Raw genomic sequence first — 19,926 nt, 5'->3', positions numbered from 1 at the left:
CCCAAATACTGGATTTATAGGTGTATGCCACCACCATGCCTGTGGTTTTGGATATTCTTTCTTTCTTTTTCTTTTCTTTTTGGTTTTTTGAGACAGGGTTTCTCTGTATTGTTTTGGAGGCTGTCCTGGAACTAGCTCTTGTAGACCAGGCTGGCCTCGAACTCACAGAGATCCACCTGCCTCTGCCTCCCGAGTGCTGGGATTAAAGGCGTGCACCACCAATGCCCAGCTTTTGGATATTCTTTCTTTTTCTTTTTCTTTTCTTTTTTTGTGAGATAGGGTTTCTCTGTATTGCTTTGGAGGTTGTCCTGGAACTCTGTAGACCAGGCTGGCCTCGAACTCACAGAGATCCACCTGCCTCTGCTTCCCGAGTGCTGGGATTAAAGGCGTGCACCACCAATGCCCAGCTTTTGGATATTCTTTCAAAATGAAATTCCCAAAAAAAAAAAAATTCCCTCTAGCCCTCATCTATGACCCACCAAGCTCAGCTGGCACGGGCTAGAATCACATACACAGCAGTATTAGCTTAAGTCCCACCCTCTTCCTTCTATTGAAGTCCTACTGAGAAAGGGCAGGCGCTGGTTTGTCCTAGTCAAACTTTATTGCTCCAGACACAGAAGGGAAGGAGGATGTAGGTGGCGGTTCCCAAGCCATCGCTTTGTAGACACAGGGGAAGAGTTCTGTGCAGTGCCCCTAGAATCCTGGCCACCGCCAAAACATTCACACACACTGGGAGAAATAAATACTGCCTGGCAGGCTCAACTGCTCCAGTCGCCGATTACGGGTCCTCTCTGCTTCTGCTCGCTGAAGGAGCATGGGGGGGGGGGCTGTCCTCCGCCGTGCAGGCTGGGGGACTGGTGAGCTGGGAGGCTGGTGAGGAGGGGTCCGTGACCAGAGAAAAGAAGGGCGAGAACCAGGCAGGGAGCTCAGCTCAGCATGCAGCGTTCCCGCCTGCTCAGTTGCCGGCTCACCTTCTGACGCCGCTGCTCCAGGCCGCGTTCTAGGCGCTCATCTTCTTCTAGAGCGCTGGCAACAAGAGGTTCAAGTCAGTTTCACAGTTGGTCCTACTTGCAAGCCCTGAGATTCCAGACATGGCATTCCAGGAGTGTGCCCTGAGGCCTCTCCAATTCCCAGCACCAGGTCCCAAGACTCACATCCGCTCCTTCTGGTCCAGGTCCCGGACCAGCTCGTCCCTCTGATTCACCAGTGACACTAGCTCGTCCAACAGGAGTTGCTCTCGGTGCTGCTGCGCTACGGTTTTCTGCCACTCTAAAAGACAGGAGCCTGAGTCAGGAGGGCGCCCACCCTGGCCATGCTCTGCCTCCAGCCTCTGCTGTCCCATTTCTTCATTTCTCACCGTCAATGGCCATCATGGCCCGCAGCTCCCGGCTCAGCAAGTCAAACCTCCGCTCCAAGTCCTGCTCCTCGATGCTGATGGGAGGGGTGCCAAGTCAGACAGAGGGGTGGGAGTGCCCAAGGCTGTGGCCACTTGATCAGTTTCATGGAGGCCCATTCAGAGTTCTCAGCTGCTCCAGCTGCCCTCCAGTAACACTCCAAAAAGGTTGCTCTTTTCCCACACCCCACTCTAATACAAGAAAATACCCCACCACGATTATTTGGATGAAAAGGTAGGCTAGAACTGTTCTGGGAAATGATTCAAAATGCAAAAGGGAAGCAAAGCTGCCTGTGGCATGCAGGATGGTAAAGGAGATGATGGGGAGAGTGGCCTGCCACTCCACTTCCAGAGCATGCTCAGATTTCTCTGAGCTTGTTTTCCCTAGTGTAAAACTACAGTCAAACCGGAGGGCCTGTTTTCTCCCTAAAGAGTACCAATTAAGAGGTGTATGTTCGGTCAGGTGGTGGTGGCGCATGCCTTTAATTCCAGCACTCAGGAGGCAGAGGCAGGTGGATCTCTGTGAGTTCGAGGCCAACCTGGTCAACAAAGCAAGTTCCAGGACAGCCTCCAAAACAATACAGAGAAACCCTATCTCGAGAAAATGAGAGAGAGAGAGCTAAGTTAAATAAGTTAAATAAGACAAAATATTAATAAAATTGAGTAGCAAAAATTTTTCCCAAAAGATTTTCACAGAGGGCCGGGGGGGGGGGGGGCACTGGAGAGATGGTTCAGTGGTTAAGAGCACTGACTTCTCTTTCCAGAGGACCCAGGTTCAATTACCAGCACCCACATATGGCAGCTCACAACATCTGTAACTCCAGTTCCAGGAGACCCAACACCAATGGCAAAACACCAATGCATGTAAAATAAAAATACATTTTAAAAATATCTTTGAAAGAAGGAAGGAAGGAGTGACTAACCCTAAGCAAAGCTAAGATTCATTCCACCTACTTAGCCAGCTGGTGGGTGGGCCAGCAGAACCCCAGAGGGCCTAGGGAGCCCAGACTCACAGAAGCTGCAACTGGTCCTGCCTCCGGATGAGGGCATTCTTCTTGTTGACCAGGGTGAACCACTCCTCAATCAGCACCTCCTCCTGCAGCCTGTTGGCACCTGAATTAGGCCAGGGCAGTCACCAGAGCTGCCTCCTGTTGGTGCAGAGTGGCTGAGGATCGGCGAAGGGGTGTCTTGTTTCCCAGTGGCATCTCAGAACCCTGAGCTCCAGGGCCCCCGGTGACATCTCTGAACCCTGAGCTCCAGGGCCCCCGGTGGCATCTCTGAACCCTGAGCTCCAGGCCCTCCCCCCCCCCGTGGGCTTCTCCTTCCGCTTTTGCTGTGCCTCCCCCAAGGACGGAGCTGTGGCAGGGCTGGGGAGATCGAGGGAGACTGTGGAGGAGTGGACCCCAAAATGCCTGTCCCACCTGATTCCATGAGGCTCCTCAGCTGTTTCTCCACCTCAGCAGCCCGCCCATCTATCTGCCCCTGCTCCTGTTCCAGGGCCTGGAGCTCTGCGCACACGTACTGACTTGTGTCCTGGAACCGTTGCTGGGAGTGGAAGGCGGGAGGCAAAGGACAGGTGAGTTATCACAGGGCCTGCTCAGAAAACACCACATTAGCCCACCCACCTCGTGCTCCCTACCAGGCTAGCCTCTTCCCCTGGACTCGGGGGCGGCTCCTCTGAAGGAGGGTTCCCACCTGCAGACAGAAACCAGGTGAAGTTCTTCCAGCTAGCAGAAGGCCCCAAAAGGGTGTATAATCAGCCAGAGCTAAGCTGGGTCACCACCCCCATCTCCCAGACCACTCACCAGAAGGCTGCTGCGGGACTGGGGCTGTGCGTGGGCCTGAGTCAAGGCTGGGCTCAGGGTTTGGCCCTTCCTGTGGAAAGAGTCCGCTGTGAACTGGAATGGGCTTCCACAGTCCCAGTCAGAGCAGACAACCAGAGCCGCTCACACGTGGGAGGGAGGATCCGTAGTCTCAGACCCAGCTGACCCAGCTGCTTCTCCAGTCCCACAAGCCCCTCCTTCAGGGGAAAGGCTTCCTCAAGGAAAAGCCATGCTTCACTCCAGTCTGTGGGTGCAGGCCCACCGCCTCTCCGCTTCCAACAGTGGAAGTCACTGGCAAAAGGCTGGGAAAGACACAGCAGGTGCCCTGCCTTCTCCCTCGTTCCCATTCCTTCAAAGAGCCCCTTCTTCATCTGGCTCTTGTCACTTAGCACTGGCACTTCCATCAGACCTAGGGACCCTGAAGTGACAGAGCTAGGCTAGCCTGAGTCAGCATCTATCTTCTGGCCAGAAGGGGGCACCCTCCTACCTGATAGAATCCCATATCGACAGGCAACACCGCTCTTCACCAAGGAATTTTATCCTGCAAGGGCCTAGTCTGGCCTCACTGTGCCCCACTCCCTATTACTAGGGCCCAGTTATTTCTATACATGTTTTAGATTCACTTGTGTTAAGTTTGAGTGACTTTCCTGCATGTATGTATAAGCGGCATATGGGTACCCAGCATTTGCAGAGGTCAGAAGAGGGTGTCAGATGGCCTGAAGATCCCTTGGGACTGGAGTTATGAACCACTATGAGGGTGCTGGGAACAGAACCCAGGTCCTCTGCAAGAGTGTGCTCTTAACCCATAAGCCTACTGTCCAGCCCCTGGCTCCTCTGACAATACCACTAGCTTCTCTTCTGGGTCAGAGGTGTGGACCCTAAAGGAGTCGCCCACCCCACTGCTCACCCAACGTGCACCTGGCAGACCAGCCTTCCTGGCTCAGGTGCTCCTCCTGTCTGGATTGGCTGTGGTGTCACCAGCCACCACCATGCCCTGCCATTCACCTCACCCTCGAGCTAAGGGGTCTTCCTAAAACAGATCTCAGAACACTCATGGTGTAGCTCTGCTCTCCCCACACCCCATGTCAGCCCCCAGGCCCACTGCTCAGGACAGTGGGGAGCTTCAGCAGCAATTCCCTTAGCACCCCAAGCCCCAGCAAGTCACCACCCTCTTGTCACAGCAATGAACTTTCAGTTCCCTAAAAAGCTTCCTTGGTCTGAAACCACCCTCCATCTTGAACTGCTCCAAACCAACTAGACCTTTCTGAAGCAGCGTGGACTTCCTGCTGCAAGGATTCCTCAGACTTCCTTTCACACATTCTGCCTCCCTTCCTGTCCCTCTAGTGTCTGGAAGTTTGTCCTTTTTCCCCACTGAGGCAGGGATCACCCCAAGTTTACTCATGGTAGCTCCAACCCCACATACCTCCTCATGCTATTGGTTACTGCGGCCTCTAACTCACTAGAAGTGGCCCATTTATTTATTTGAGACAGAATCTCACTATGTATCATCTCTGGCTGTCCTGGAACTCGCCCTGTAGACCAGGTTGGCCTGAAACTCAAAGAGTGCTGGGATTAAAGGTGTGCCACTACACCTATTTATTTTTAAAGATTTTTAATTTAATTTTTATTATTAATTATACATGTGTGGGTGCGTGTGCATGCATGTGTGCGTGCGTGCGTGCGTGCGTGCGTGCGTGTGTGTGTGTGTGTGTGTGTGTGTGTGTGTGTGTGTGTGTGTGTGTATGAGTGCAGGTGCCTACGGAGACCAGAGGTATCAGATTCCTCGAGAGCAGCAATAGGCAGTTGTGTGCTACCTGACGCTGGTGTTGGGGAACTGAACTTGAGTTCTCTGCATTAGCACTATGTGCTCTTAACCATTGAGACATTTTCCTAGTCCTGTTAAATTTTTTTTAAAGATTTTAAAAAGAGATTTATTTATTATGTATGCAGTGTTCTGTCTGCATGCCAGAAGAGGGCACCAGATATCATTATAGATGGTTGTGAGCCACCATGTGGGTGCTGGGAATTAAACTCGGGTCATCTGGAAGAGCTTAACCGCTGAGTCATCTCTCCAGCCCTGAATAATAAAGATTCTTTGAGTTTTTGGGTTTTCTTTGAGACAGGGTTTCTCTGTGTAGCTTTGTAGCCTGTCCTGGAACTAACTCTGTAGACCAGGCTGGCCCCAAATTCACAGAGATCTGCCTGCCTCTGCCTCCAGAGTGCTGGGATTAAAGGCGTGCGCCACCACCACCCATGTAAAGATTTGCTTTTAATTGTGTATGTGTGTGTGTGTGTGTGTGTGTGTGTGTGAGTGTAGGTCACATGTATGTGGGTGCTCTCAGAGACGTTGGAGAACCTGGAGCTGGAGTCACAGGCTTCTATGAACCATCTGTCTCGTGTGCTTGGAAGAGAACCTGGGTCCTCTGGAAGACTAATACTTGCTCTTAACCACTGATTTATTTTATTTTTAAAATCACATGTGTGTGTGGAAATGTGTATACAAGTGCAGGTGCCCCTGGAAGCCAGAAGAGGGTGTCAGATCCCCTGGAGCTGGAATTATAGGTAGCTGTGAGTCACTGGATACAGGTGCTGGGAACTAAGCTCAGGTCCTTGGTAAGAACAATTTCTGCCGGGCGTTGGTGGCGCACACCTTTAATCCCAGCACTGGGAAGGCAGAGGCAGGTGGATCTCTATGAGTTCAAGGCCAGCCTGGTCTACAAAGTGAGTTCCAGGACAGCTTCCAAAGCCACAGAGAAACCCTGTCTCGAAAAACCAAAAAAAAAAAAAAAAAAAAAAAAAAAGAACAATTTCTGAGCCAGGCGGTGGTGGTGCACACCTTTAGTCCCAGCACTCGGGAGGCAAAGGCAGGTGGATTCCTGTGAGTTCAAGACCAGCCTGGTCTACAAGAGCTAGTTGCAGGACAGCCTCCAAAGCCACAGAGAAACCCTGTCTCGAAAAACAAAAACAAACAAAAAAGAGAACAATTTCTGCTCTTAATCCCTGAGCCATCTCTCAAGAGACTGACCCTTTAAATAGGCCCAGGGTCCATAACTAGAGACAGTAACTGCTAAATACTGATGTCGCCTTCAAGGACCTAATGAGGCAGCAGCTAGTCTACTCACTCTGCAGACAAGTTAACAGGGAGTCAGAGATGAAGTTTGTCACAGAACTTGGTCTATGGCCCAGGGTTGTCTAACTCAAAACTTGTTCCAAAGCCTGGATGCCCTGCCACACTGGGCTTGGTTGTGTCTTGGTGTGGGAATGGGGATAGATCACAGCCCTGATGCAGGACTCCAGACAGCATCTGGGGAAACATTGAGCTCCCACTTTTGACATCATGCAGTGGTAGTTTCATGTCACTTTGCAAAGAGTTTTCAGACTTTGATCCTTATCTTCAGAACAAAAAAAGCACAGAAGTGTTTAAGAGGCTTGCCCAAGGTGGTGTGTGTGTGGGGACATAGGGGTGTCAACTGTGTGGAGCCCAGCAGAGGGCGCCAATTAGCACCACAAGCTCAGAACCCAAGTCCCCAGCAGCAGTAACCCTGCTTTGCATCTTCTTCCTGAACTTCACTATCCCCACCCTTAAAAGGCAGGAATCTAGTTCCAGGGCAGTTTCCAAAGCCACAGAGAAATCCTGTCTTGAAAAACCTAAATAAATAAATAAATAAATAAATAAATAAATAAATAAATAAATAAAGGCAAGGCAGGAATCATGGTTTCGTGTAAGGGGCACTGTGGGAAGCCAAGGAATCATGGGTCTGGCCCAGCTGGCAGAGCAGGCAGGATGGGAGGTTCGGACGCCAATGTCAGGGGCTCCCGTGCTTGCTCACACCAGCCTGGGGGACTCAAAGCTTCTTCCTCATGTCTGACCCAAATTCCTCTTTTTATACTTTCTTTGATGGGCTGCCTAGAAGCAGCCATGTTTCTCATGCAACTGCTTCTACCCCGCCTCAGCCTCGAGGTGCCTGACCTCAAGCTACTCCAGGCCTTGGGGAGCTTCCAAGGGTGGAGAGAGGCTAAACACCCTCCCAAAAGCAGCAGGGGCAAAAGTCAGCCAATGAGAGCGCCTCCTCTCCTCTCATGGGTCTCTTGTGGGGCAAGGGCAGGAGAAGGGCCTGGAAAGACCAGGTGCCAGGACCCAACCCCAGAAGAGTGACTGTTGAATCCTTCCCTTTGTGACTTAAAGAGCCACTGACCTACATTAGCCAGCTGGGCTACAAGTCCTACCTCCACCTCCCCCTGCAGCAAATGCCTCTCTGCCTCTCATTCCCAGGTTCGCATTCTCTGAACCTTCCCTCAGGGCTCCTATTCTCAGACTGGCCTCGCTGCCATCTGGGGACTTCATGGAAATGACTGTCAGTTCCTTAAATGAGGTCTGAATGTCCTTGATGCCTCTTTTTGTTTGTGTGGGTCTCCTCATTTGAGAACCATGCCTTCTCATTTTCTTTCCCCTCTTATGCTACTTTTTGTTTGTTATGTATATGTGTATGTTGCATGCTTGTGTGTGCATGTATGTGAGGGTGTGTTTGCCTGTGCGTATGTGATAACTGCTGTCTTCCTTTATCACACACCACCTTGCTTTCTTTTCCTTTGTTTTTATTCTGTACTGGGGGAGGAGGTTGCGAGCCACAGCGTATGTGTGGAGGTTGGAGGACACGCGTGTGAACTGGTTCTCTCCTTCAATCATATGGACCCCAGGGATAGAGCTCAGGTTATCAGGCTTGGTGATGTCTACCTGATAAGTCCTCTGCCTTATCTTTGGAGGCAGTATCTCTCACTGAACCCAGAGCTCACTAATTAGCTACACTGGGTGGCCAGCAAGTCCTGGGGAACCTCCTGTCTCCACCTGCCAGTACTGAGATTACAGGCGCAAGCCATCACACCCAGATTGATACAGGCTTTTTACATGGTGCTGGGTATCCAAACTGAGGTCCTCATGCATGTGCAGTAAACACTTTACCCATTAAGCCACGCCCCCAGCCCTGTCATGGTTTGTTTTGAAATGGCTTGAACCTGATTTTTTCTGCTTCTACCTCCCAAGTGCCAGGATTACAGGCATTCACCGCCCAACCCAGCATTTTGCTGTTATAGAGTGACACTGGGGTTTGAGCCCAGGCTCCCAGGCAAATGCTCTATCACTGAAAAACTGTCCATTGGACCATCACTGGGCAGTTTCAGATGTGCAGTGGCCCCTTCTGCTATCACCCTCAGGTTGAAAGCCTGTGGCCAGAGTTCATCTTGCATCTCTGAGCTTTCCTATAGCACATGGAGGGTGTGTGTGTGTGTGTGTGTGTGTGTGTGTGTGTGTGTGTGTGTGTGTAGGAAGAGAGGGGGAGAGAGAAAGAGGGGAAAGAGGGAGAGGAAGAAAGGGGGAGAGAGAGAGAGAGATTGAGAGAGAGAGAGAGACCTCTAGGGCATAGGGGTGGAGATAATCTTCCAGGCAAGAAGTCCCACCTCCTAACTCCCATTAAGCTTCAGGGGTTAAAAATTGAAGCCAGAGAATCTGGAGGCTGGGAGGAGCCACAGGGGCCACTAGAGGACAGTATCTCTTCCTCTAGCCATGGGACAAGGTGATACCCAAAACCACCCACAGATTAAAAAAGTCCCAAAGAGCTGGTGCAGCACTCGGAGCCTTCTGGGAACTTACTACTACAGCCCATGTTTCTACAAACTGGGTATCAAAAGTTAGACACCGCTAACATATACAAAACTGGCGGCACAGTCTAGGTGTTATGTGGACTTTGTCCCCCGACAGGAAGCTCAGTACCATACCAGGGGACCCTTCCACGGCACCAGGGTCCATCTGATCAGAGTACATCCCAGCATCCAGTGAGGCGACTTCTCTGAAGCTGCCCTTCCTACAGCAGCCCTGACATTGGGACCATTCAGGAGCCTTCTCTGAAAGCTCCCCGGTATCCAAGTAGCAGCAGGGTAGGGGTACTCACCACAGCCCCAGCTCCTGCAGGTCCTGCGCCGACTGCTGCTCCAGAGTCTGGGTCATCCACAGAGAAGGAGTTGCTATTCCGTAACCTGGATCGCCTCTTCTTTAGCAAATCGGCGTCACGCACGTGGGAGAAAGAGCCGTGTGCGCGGGGTGGAGGCACCGGTCCGGCCTCCCCACTGACCGAGGACCGTCTGAGTCTCACACCACTCATGCCACCTGGCGCCCCCACTCCGTTTACCAGCCCCTCTGTGAGGGCTACGGGGGACGTGGATGACCGGGCTCTGGGGCCGCCAGAGGGAGCTTCTGGGGGAACTGCCTCCTGGGTAGCCTCGGCCTCCCCATCCTTGGAGGCACAGCGCAGGTCCGTGTCCCTAGAGGCCACCTTGGGCACCGCCCCAGCCCCGCGGTTTACAGCCTCCTTGGGCTCTGTGGGCGCTTCAGTCCCATGCCCGCGTAGCCTCTGCGCCAGGTCGCCTGCGTCCAGGCCGTCGGGCAGGCTAGACTGGGCGTTGCCCACGCGGTAAGTGCCAGGGCCACCACCGCCCTCCAGCTGCACCAGCTGCAGCTCCTGCCCGGTACAGAAAGCTCGGATCTGACACAGGTACGTCATGACGATGAGCTTGTCAGGTACAGACAGAAGCACCATGTCCGCTGGCTCCAGCAACCGAGACACGCCCAGGGCAGCGAAGCCATCAAAAGCCTAGGAAGGGAGCACTCTGGTCAGAAGCAGCCACGATTGAGCAACACTCCAGACCCAAGTCAGCTCCACAGGGGGTCTCTAAGACTCTAGAGCCAGGATTTGCTTAGCAACGCCTTCACCCTCCGGTAGAGGGAAATCTGGCAACAAGGCCGTCCTCACTGTTACCTAGCAACTGCACACCACCTACCAGTTATCAAAGGATGATTTTCGGGGGAAAAAATCTAGGGAAAATATGCTTTTAAAATTAAAAACACGAAAACAAAACTAGGGCAAACAAACAATTTAATAACCAAAAAGATTTTAAAGTTTCCAAACCTCAGACTCTCCAATTCTCAGGCCAGCTGCCTGACTCTCTAGCTAGACCCTTTCTTCAGCCATGACCCCTCCTGGTCTCACCTGTTTGTTGTTCTGTTTGATGTTGAGTGGGTCGAGGGAGAAATAGTCACTGCATTGAGAGAGAGAGAGAGAGAGAGAGAGAGAGAGAGAGAGAGAGAGAGAGAGAGAGAGAGAGAGAGAGAGCTGGTAAGGAATGGCGGGCACTGGTGTCCCTGAAGGCTCACTTCCCATCCATCCCCATGTCCCTGGCCACTCACATCTTGTCTGGGTAGAATCGATGTAAAATAGCACAGAAGGCCAGGCCGTTGCGCCAGGATGTGGTGAAATTGGTGATGCAGACACCACGGTAGCCATTGGTGACCTCTTGGCACCACTCCAGCAGGGACCGGCTGGAGCTGACCAGGGCAGGTGGTGCCTGGGGACACAAAGGTGGATTCGGAGGGCATTCTAAGGGCTCTGTCCTCTGCCCTTTGGAGAAGCTCAGGCCTGGCATAAAACCACCCTAGGTCTGACTTTGCAAGGATCATCAGAGACTACTGATCAGGGCATTGGGTTTTCAGCTTGGGGTAAGGAAGTTATCTGCCAAGGTCACCTAAAAGGTCAGTGTACCCAGGCAAGGTCAGAGGTCACCAGCAGCCACACCTCAAAGTCAGCCCAGAAAATCAGCTTAAGGATATCCAGTTCCATGCAGCCTAGCAGGATGAAAGGGCCAGGGCATCCTGAGGGACCTTTTGGAAGCTGAAACCCCTCCCTCCAAAACCGCATCTTGGTCTACTAGGTGGGTCCATGCAGAGCCACTGTGCACTCAGCCCCCGGGTTAGTGAAGAAGCAGACAGGCTATCAATGGGCCATCCCTACCTGGCTGCCCAGCAGCCTCCTGTCCTCTTCAGGCTCCTCTGGGGAAGAGGCCCCCGAGGGCCTGGGTACCCCAGCCCCTGCCCCATTGGCCCCCTGTGCCTCAGTCAGGCTGGCCTCTTCCAGGCTCTCATCAGCTTCTTTTTCTTTCACGGTTCCCAAGACCCCAGATTCTGCTTCCTGGGCCTCAAAAATATCAGATTTATTCTCTGGAGACTCGAACCCCTCCCTCTCTGCTTCCTGTGGCCCCACAGTCCAAGACTTGGCCTCTACTATCCCCAGAACTTCACTTTCTGTCTCTTGTACCCTGGACCCCTCTGATGCTATTCCCTCAGCCCCAGAAACTCTTTGTTTAGCCACTGCAACTCTTAGGGCCTCATACTTGAGAGTTTCCCCAGCTCCAGGCTCCTGGACCCCCAAAATGTCAGTCTTTGCTTCCTCAGACTCCAAAACCATAATTTCTGTCCACTGGGCCCTCAGTACCTCAGTGTCTGCTGCTCCAGACTCTGGCCTGGAGATTACAGAATTCCTTTCTTGGGCCCTGGCTACCCCAGCCTCTATTTTCTGGATTTCCAGAGCCTTGGTTTCTGCTGCCTCAGCCTCTGTTCCCAGAGGCCCTGACTCCTTTACTTCTATGTCTTGGGCCTCCAGAATCTCAGACATCATTGTCTCAGTTTCTAACTCTGGGGTCTCTAATCCTATGTCTGCCTTCTGTGTCCCAAATAACTCAGCATCCACTGTCTCTGTTTCTACCTCTGGGGTCTCCCAAATCTCCATTTCTGTCTCCTGGGCTATCGAGATCTCGGATTCTTCCATCCCTGGGACTCCTGAACCCTCAGATGCTATTTTCTGGGTCCCCAGTATTTCAGCTTCTGCCCCTGCAACCTCTGTCTGTGATAGCTCAGGGCCTCCCACCTCTGTCTCCTGGGCCCCTAACATCTTAGATTCTGTTATCTCTGCCACTATTCTCAGTGCCTCACAACCTCCAGATAGCTCCTTGACCTCCAGTATCTCAGCCTCTTTGGCTTCTGTCTCTGGAACTTCTGAAGAGCCAGCCTCTGTTTCCAAGACCCTGGCTCCCTCAGTTTCTTTTCCCAGCACCTCAAAAACCCCAGCTGCTATCTCGGGAGCCTCTAAGTTCTTGGCTAAGTCTCCTTCCTTTATCTCCAGGGACCCTTCAATCTTGGATTCTGGTTTCTCAGCTTCTATCCAAAGTGCTCTATGACCCACTGATGTTTCCTGGGTCCCCCGTATGCCATCTTCTACTGTCTCCATCACTGAAATATCTGAACCTCCCACCTCTGTCTCCTGCATACCCAACGTATCAGACGTTGCCACCTCTGCCTGCGCCTTTGGAGCCTCTGAACCTTCAGCTGCTACCTTCTGGGTCTCCAGTGTTCCAGTTTTGGCCTCCCCAGCCACTGTCTTTGGGGTTCCCAGTATCTCAACCTCTACCCGCAGTACACCAGCTCCCCCATCTGCTACCTCCTGGGCTTCCAATATCTTAGTTTCTGCTGTCACTGTCTTGGTACCTGCAACTGTAAGATCCCCAACTGTTTTCTGGATCGCAAAGTCCTTAGACTCACTTCTCTCAGTCCCTGTCCTCAGCATCCCCAGAACCCCGATCTCTTTATCCTGGGTCCTCAATACCTCAGACTGTGCTGTTCCAGTAGCCTCTGGCTCCAGGACCTCTGATCTTGCTGCTTCTGAACCTTGGGCCTCCAATACTTCAGACTCTGCTGTGCCAGTCCCTATTTCTGGGGACTCAGGTCTCCCAGCATCTGCATTTGGTGTCTCTATAACCTTCCCTGGCACCCACTCAGTCTCTGTTTTCAGGACCCTTGGCTCCCCAACCTTTGCCTCCTGGGCCCTCAGATCTGCAAATACTACCTCCTGGCCACCTGACAGGACTTTCTGAAAGTCGCTCCCCTGGGCCCCAGCACTTGCTGCTCCAGCAGAGGGGCCCTGCTCCAGGTCTGTCCTCTCGTCAACAGGGGTTCTGCCCCTGACCTCCATGCTGTCTCTCTCCTGGTCTGCAGGCATGGCACCCCTGAGGGGCCTTACATGCCCTTGAGGCTCAGCTGGAGGTTGGTTCAGGTCACTGGGAGCCTCTTCCTGGGTCCTTACCCCCATCCTTCTCTGAGCACTCCTAGGAGGAGCCTCAGGAGTTTCCCAGAGTCTTGCCTTAGGCACCAGCCCTGCAGCCTCTGGCCCCTCCACAGCTACATGTACCTTTGACCTCTGCTCAGCATCTACTTGATGAAGTTTTGAACTCTCTTCAGCCTCTCCAGCTGTGAAGCATGGCTCCTTAGTGTTCTTCTCGATGCTTCCTGCCCCACTAGCCTCTGGCCTGTCCCCAGTGTCCCCCTCTTCAACTCTAGATCTTTCTTTTCCTAGGGCACCCCTGGAGCCTCTGCCATCAGCGTCTGGCTCTGGATCAGTTCCACAGGCCTCTGTCCCTCCCTGAGAGCTTATCTGGACCTGGGTCTTCTCAGAAGAACCCACTCCTGCTGGAGGATCCTCTGAGGTATTGGGGTCCTCATCCCCCCTGTAGGGGACTGGGGCCCGGGATACATCAGAGCCTTTCCGGAGCCGAGGGGCTGGGGTGGGGACCATGTCCTGGCCTGGCTGCCTGGTGGACCTGAGGAAAGAGCAGGAACAAGCGCTGTGGTGGGCATCTGTTGAGGCCCACACCCACCTCTACACCACCCTTGAGAATGCTGCAGCCCTGGAGAGGAGCGTGGAGATGGGGGGGGTGCCCCGCAGGGGTGTATCTGCTTCTAATAGCAACACAGCTGGTTCCTTACCTTGTCTCTGGTGGGGATTGTGGGGGCCTTGGGGTTTCAGGCCCCACCTGGCCCCCCGCTATAGCAGCTCGTTCTGACACCACCCTTGAGAATGCTGCAGCCCTGGAGAGGAGCGTGGAGATGGGGGGGGTGCCCCGCAGGGGTGTATCTGCTTCTAATAGCAACACAGCTGGTTCCTTACCTTGTCTCTGGTGGGGATTGTGGGGGCCTTGGGGTTTCAGGCCCCACCTGGCCCCCCGCTATAGCAGCTCGTTCTGACCCCTGGCCCCGGGAGGCCCTGGCTGGTGGCGCAAGGGCACTCACAGGGGCAGGGCTGACAGGGGCAGGGCTGGCTTCTTCAGCACTACAGGATCTGGCAGCTAGGGGGAAAGGGAGGGGATGCTGAGGATTGTATTGTGACATAGGTCCAGTCCCCAACCCCAGTCTCAGGCCAAGTCTTACCTGCCTGCTGGGGCTGGATGTGGCCTTCATCATCTTCTTCACAGAGTGTCTTCAGCTCTCGAGAGGGATCTGAGAGGATCCATTGGAGGGGTATAGTCAGGCCAAAGCAGGGTTCTACAGTTTGAGCCCCACTCTGACCCCCCAACTAGAGTTTAGGGCCTACCTGGGAAACGTCCCAGTCTCAGGGCACAGCCCCGGCCTTGGAGAAGAGGCAGGCCCACAGATGCAGAAGGAGAAAGAGAGAGAAAGAACCACAAAAACGGAGGACAAAGGCTTTACGGAGCAGATGGAGGGAAAGCAGAAGGGAGGAAGGCAGGTTGGGTGAGGGGCAGGAGACTGGACAGAGTCCACACTTCATGTGACCCAGCTTCTCTGGCCTGCTAGGGACCAAAAGGGCATCCACCCCAGGATGAAGTGGCCAGGGACATGGAGAGATATTGAGGACTCATTCTACAGGACTCTGCTCAAGACTGAAGCAGCCACAGGACCAAGACCAAACTTGTATAATCAGAGCTGCTGGACAGGTTGGAGCTGCCGTAATGAGGGTCTCTCTGGTTGTGCGCAAGCCAGCTCTGCCCCAGAACAACCAACACTTGTGATCCATCGTAGGTCTTGGCAGTCTCAGCCCATAGATGACTGTGAGCTCACCTGACTGGGGGCCTCGTGCCCGGACCTCAGGAGCCCCAGGGCCATTAGCTTCATCCTCGTCACTCTCAGCAAAGTCATCCAAGTTGCCCACGTCACTAGGCTTCACACTCATGAGGCTGGCCAGACTCTGCATGTCATCATCCCTGTGGGTTTGAAGTCAGTGGTGAGGGCTGGGGTCGGCGGTCACAAACCGGGGTCCGGGCGGACAGGTGGAGACTTACGTGGCACGGCCCTCACGCAGCAGCACCCCAGAAAGGGTGAGGCTCAGCTCAGCATGCACTACCTTCACAGATTTGGGCTTCAGTCGCAGACGAAGTGGAACCTGAGCAGGCACAGGCCCTGCATGGCGGGCCAAGTCCACATCAACTGTGGCCAGTACCTTCCGCTGTCCCTTGGACTCCTGTGGGTGGGGAGTAGGGAAACAGCAGAAGCAGCATCAGTGCTGTCCTGAGCTCCCTGAGATTTCAGGTCCAACCTACCCAGACACTCACGTTTTCAATAATAAAAGTCCACTCTTTGGCTTCATACTGGTCCACATGAGGGTCCTGGAGAGGGGAGTACTGGTGAGCACTGGGTTTCAAGGAGGGCAATGCCAGAGCAGTCTGTACTGGCTGGGGGGTGGGGAAGGGCCCTCACGCCTGCTGCTCCCTCCTGGAATGCACTTTGGCTTCTCTGAGTGAGTATGTGTGGTACAGGATTGTACTCCAAACTTCATGCATGCTCTCCAACTGAGCTATATCTCCAGCCAGCCCAGTACTCTGACTCCTTTTTTTTCTTTTGAAAATAATTATTTATTTTGATTTTATGTGTATGGGGTGTTTTGCCAGCACGTATGTCTGTGCAACATGTGTTCGTAGTGCCCCATAGGACAAAGAAAGCATTGGATCCCCTGGAACTGGAGTTATAGGTGGCTGTGAGCTGCCATGTGTGGGTTGGGAACTGAACTAGGCTCTTTGGAAAAAGAGCCAGTGCTCTTAACTGCTGAGCCCACTCTTCAGTCCTTGTGCCCTGGGTTCTGATCCCAGGTGAGGTTGGGTAAATCCTCCAAGCCCTCTCTTCAGCCACTTGCAATAAACCCACACAATTTTTGGTCCCACCACTTGGTTCTTTCAAGGTGAGCAACCCACCAGGGGGCCCACATACCCAGCATTGCTCTTCTCAGCCTAGTCTTGTCTGTGCCCAAGCTCTAGAGACTCACCCTGTACAAGGTCACAGAGATGTCCACGTTCTCAGGGACCAGCCACACTACAGTGCCACGGTATGGGTTCTGGATGCCAGGTTGCCAGCTGTGGGCCTGCAAGAGCAGTAGGGAGTCTTACTCCGCCCCATCACCATCAGGCCCTGATCTTCTTCCCCGCATCTTCCTTTCTCCCTGTAGAAGCTGCTACGACTTGAACCTAATTACACTCACCCACCCACTCCTGTCTACCTTTCCTTTGCCCTGCCTCCCAACCTGGACTTCCAGTTGCCAGTCCTCCTCACCTTGGAGCAGATGCGCCGGTTCCGACGAGTCCATACCACTACCAGTTTGTCTGGCTGCCTGGAAGAAAGGGAAGAGCTGCTTAGCCAGGCCCAATCCAGCTTCCCCATCTTCTTTTCCTCCTTTCCTTAGCTCCCTGGGGGTCTCCCCTGATCCTCTTCTCAAAGAGAGGGCACGGACAGCTTCTTATCTAGAGTCACAGGGTGTAGGGTGGGGCTGCTCAGGCAGGGTGGGGCAGGGACCGAAGGGCAAAGGCCTGGACAGTGGAGATTGGGACGTCATGGCCCAGAAGGGCCTTTGAAAAAGTGACAGACAGGAAAGTCACACGCACACATGTATGCACACGCAGAAACACGGGAAGATAAAGCCTTGGAGGTAAAGAAGTCCATTTATTCACAAACAGTTGTGGAGTACCTCTGGGGCTCAGCTTATTCTGAAGGCAAAGTAAAGGAAAAGAAAGACTCGGGTTGAGGCAAGACCCCTGGGGCTGAGGCAAGACCCTTTGAAGTAAAGAAAGGCAGAAGAGAAATATGCCTGGCTTGGTGGTGCAGATCTTTGTTTTGTTTTGTTTTTGAGACAGGGTTTCTCTGTGGCTTTGGAGGCTGTCCTGGAACTCGCTCTTGTAGACCAGGCTGGTCTCGAACTCACCGAGATCCGCCTGCCTCTGCCTCCCGAGTGCTGGGGGTGGTGCAGATCTTTAATGCCAGTACTTGGGAGGCAGATGGAAGCAGGTCTGTGAGTTCAAGGACAGCCTGGTCTCTCTCTCTCTCTCTCTCTCTCTCTCTCTCTCTCTCTCTCTCTCTCTCTCTCTCTCTCTCTCTCTCTCTCTCTCTCGTGTGTGTGTGTGTGCATGCGCGCGTGTGTAAGAAAATAAACTAGTAATGAATTTTAGGGGGCTGGGTGTCTGAGCAGAGGCAGGAGTAGAGCAGGTGGTTTTGTGTGCTGATCTTCAGAGAAGGCTCCAGGGAAGGAACTAGCCAAGTACAGGATCTGAGGCTAGGGAAGTGGCAGAGGCAGAGGGAGGCAAATGGGAGGGTGAGGCCAGAGAAGCACAGGGTTGGCTCACCACTAGACCCCCCCATACGGCGCTTTGCTGTATTCGCTGACCCTGAGGAGGGTCAGGCAGGACTCCTGTCTCCTGAAATCCAGATCCACTGACCACTGCTCTGAAGGGACGAGAACAATGGAGCCCAAGGGAAGTCTGAGAAGACTTCCAGGCAAGGACAGCTGAGCCAAATAGCAAGCACGTGTTGCACAGTCTCCAGAGAGGCAGACAGGTGTAAAGGCAGGGACAAGCAAGGAGGGAGCTGCACAGGGCTGGTCCCTGACCAGGTGCTGACACGTGGCGGCCCAGGAGGGTGGGGTTGGTCCATGAAAGGATCAGGTGCAGGCATCATGAAGCCCTCCCTCCCTGCTGTTTCCAGTCCCATCCATGCCTGGATGCTTGGGTCTACTCAACTCACTGCTGAGTTGGCAAGACAATCGGTTTGCTCTCAACCCTTGAGGTTTCTGAGACACAGAAAAGTAGTCCAGATAAGGTCGGTCACACAGCTGGGTCTAGAGTTCTCTGACCCAGAAGTAAGCAACCATTCCCAGCCCCAAACCACAGGCAATGGCCCAGCAAGACCTTCCCAGAAAAGGGAAACAGCAGGGGTGCCTAGGGAGGGTGTGGCTTGCACGGGCAGCCTGACTCAGGCACGCCTTCCTGGGAAGCTGTGACCTAGGCAGGGGCAGCTTCCTGTCCTGGGCTCCTGGCTAAGAAGTGCAGCCAGCCTTACCCATTGCAGCTTGTGACTCAGCCCGCTGACACTGTCTTCACCCTCTGTCTACTTACCAGACTATGGCTAGCGTCCCTTTAGCCTCACCCAGAGGCCAGAGTTCAAGTGCCAGCTCTGCTGTTGCCCCAACTAGCTCCTATTCTCCCTCAGCCTTCACTGCATAAAGGGTCTCCTGGCAGGCCCAGCAGGTTCAAGGCCAGAGATTGATAGTGGCTGCCCCAAGGACCCCAGCCTCTGTTGATTCCCCTCCCTTTAGACCCCATGGTTCCGGCCTACCCCTGCTCTTCCCCCTTGGGACTCTCTATATTTAGCCCTGCCTGGCCTGTGAGGCCCCCACAGCTGTGCCCTAATCCAGCCAAGGGAAGCTGACACCAGTGAGCACATATATTTAGGGTGTGACGCAGGGGCCTGGGCAGCTGCCCGGGGGTGGAGGGGGTGAGCCAGATGCCCCAAGGCCCTTTGACAGTCCAAGACAAGGCCTGAGTACTCTTGTGTGTTGTCCCTCATCTGACTAGCTTTCCTCACTGATCCTCTCCTCCTGGATCCACCAGCCCCTAGCTAGGACCTGAGGCCCCTTTAAGCCTCTCCCCGCCTCCTCTTCATCCCTCCAAGCTCAGTTTCCCCTTTTAAGGACATTGTGGAGACATCTCCAGCCTCTGGGGCCCACTCTGGCTGAAGGGGGAGGGGCAGAAAAAGAGAAGGCCACATCTTTGCTCGGAACTTGACTAAAATCCATGAAGTCTGTCCTGGCCTTGGCCACCTGGAGACCTCAAAACTTGTTCCGTTTTCCACTGCCACCCTGCAACGCCGCTCTTGACTTGAGGAATGAAGGAAGCCTCCTCCCTCAGTCCTGACCACAGCCGATTTAAATGTGAGCACAGATTCTTCTCCTGCCTGTGAGTCTTGCCCCCAACAAGGCTCTCCACACCTCTCAACTCCTGGAGACACACCTAGGACGGGAACCCCTTTAGCCGTTAGGCTTGGGGCGTTTTTCTCAGGCTCAAAGAGGTCAAGCTAAATGGAGTTCCACATCAGTCTTGGGGGACTCCCTCAGTTCTCCCTTCTACTCACCATTTCTTGGTGCACTCCAACACCAGTTCATGGTAACACGCCACAAACTGGAACTTGGCGGCTCTCTTGCCCACCCGCTGTAGGCGCTTCCACACCGAAGTCATGGCCCTAGCAGCTCTTGCCGCCCACGTCTCAGGCTCGGGGATCCCGCTTGCTCGCCACTGCTGGCCCTGTCAGGGTCCCCATGATCTCTGGGGCCCCTTTCTGCTATGCCTGTCCTGTCTGCCACGTCCGTGTAGAGCTGTCTGAGGTTCGGATCTAGGTCGTGCTTGCTGGGGCGGCCGCTGGGGTCCGCCGGGTGGGCTAGCTGAAATCTGCGGGGCGGTCCCGCAGCGTCGAGTTGGTAGGAGCTCGGAGCTGTGAGCGCGCCGTTTCCTGGAGCCGCACCCCCGTCCGAAGGCGGGCGGGGCTGCAGCGCGGGGCGGGGCGACCCTGCTTCCGGGACCCAGCCTCGCGACCCGAACACCGGCACCCGGCTTAGGGGTGGAGGGAAAGAGTCCCGACCGCAAAGCCGACTTGGTGGGCGCCCACGGGCCGGATGGGGTGTGTGTGTGGGGGAACGTAGGTGCTTCAAGACCTGACAATCCTCAACTTGGTGCTGCCCTCCAAAGAGCTGCCCAAGCCGCCTCCCTTCCTGCCTGCAACCTTGT

At 54.0% G+C, this 19,926-nt stretch overlaps 1 protein-coding gene across 18 annotated transcripts; it reads right to left on the bottom strand.

Moving 5' to 3' along the window:
* Positions 1 to 582: 582 nt before the first annotated feature.
* Ehbp1l1 (EH domain binding protein 1 like 1) lies at positions 583 to 19,672 on the bottom strand. 18 transcript variants are annotated; one of them, XM_040749261.1, is made up of 22 exons: positions 19,277 to 19,668; positions 16,430 to 16,487; positions 16,146 to 16,241; positions 15,439 to 15,492; positions 15,169 to 15,347; positions 14,948 to 15,090; positions 14,463 to 14,498; positions 14,300 to 14,368; positions 14,040 to 14,217; positions 13,859 to 13,960; positions 12,702 to 13,692; positions 11,055 to 11,237; positions 10,454 to 10,611; positions 10,257 to 10,305; positions 9,162 to 9,860; positions 3,199 to 3,268; positions 3,033 to 3,088; positions 2,815 to 2,938; positions 2,407 to 2,506; positions 1,358 to 1,431; positions 1,155 to 1,269; positions 583 to 1,026 (listed from the first exon to the last, which is right to left on the bottom strand). In XM_040749261.1, the coding sequence occupies exons 1-22, from the start codon at positions 19,378 to 19,380 to the stop codon at positions 927 to 929; spliced, it is 3,738 nt and encodes a 1,245-aa protein (XP_040605195.1). In that variant the 5' UTR covers positions 19,381 to 19,668; the 3' UTR covers positions 583 to 926. The 18 variants fall into 18 exon arrangements, 16 of the variants coding, with proteins under 16 accessions (XP_040605195.1, XP_040605197.1, XP_040605205.1 ...); XM_040749263.1 differs by having other exon boundaries at positions 11,055 to 11,231; XM_040749271.1 differs by having other exon boundaries at positions 13,284 to 13,692; positions 19,277 to 19,667.
* Positions 19,673 to 19,926: the final 254 nt, after the last annotated feature.

Source organism: Mesocricetus auratus, unplaced genomic scaffold (genome assembly GCF_017639785.1).
Source record: "Mesocricetus auratus isolate SY011 unplaced genomic scaffold, BCM_Maur_2.0 Super-Scaffold_4256, whole genome shotgun sequence".
Classification (NCBI taxonomy): domain Eukaryota; kingdom Metazoa; phylum Chordata; class Mammalia; order Rodentia; family Cricetidae; genus Mesocricetus; species Mesocricetus auratus.
This window is presented reverse-complemented; position numbering and strand designations above follow the sequence as displayed.

Excerpts from the sequence above, each read along its gene's own strand:
- Ehbp1l1 (XM_040749235.1), bottom strand. The coding sequence starts at position 19,380 with ATGACTTCGGTGTGGAAGCGCCTACAGCGGGTGGGCAAGAGAGCCGCC. Across the intron at positions 14,369-14,462 it reads GAGACTGGGACGTTTCCCAG|ATCCCTCTCGAGAGCTGAAG; the intron begins GTAGGCCCTAAA and ends GGATCCTCTCAG. Across the intron at positions 1,027-1,154 it reads CTGGACCAGAAGGAGCGGAT|CGCTCTAGAAGAAGATGAGC; the intron begins GTGAGTCTTGGG and ends TCTTGTTGCCAG.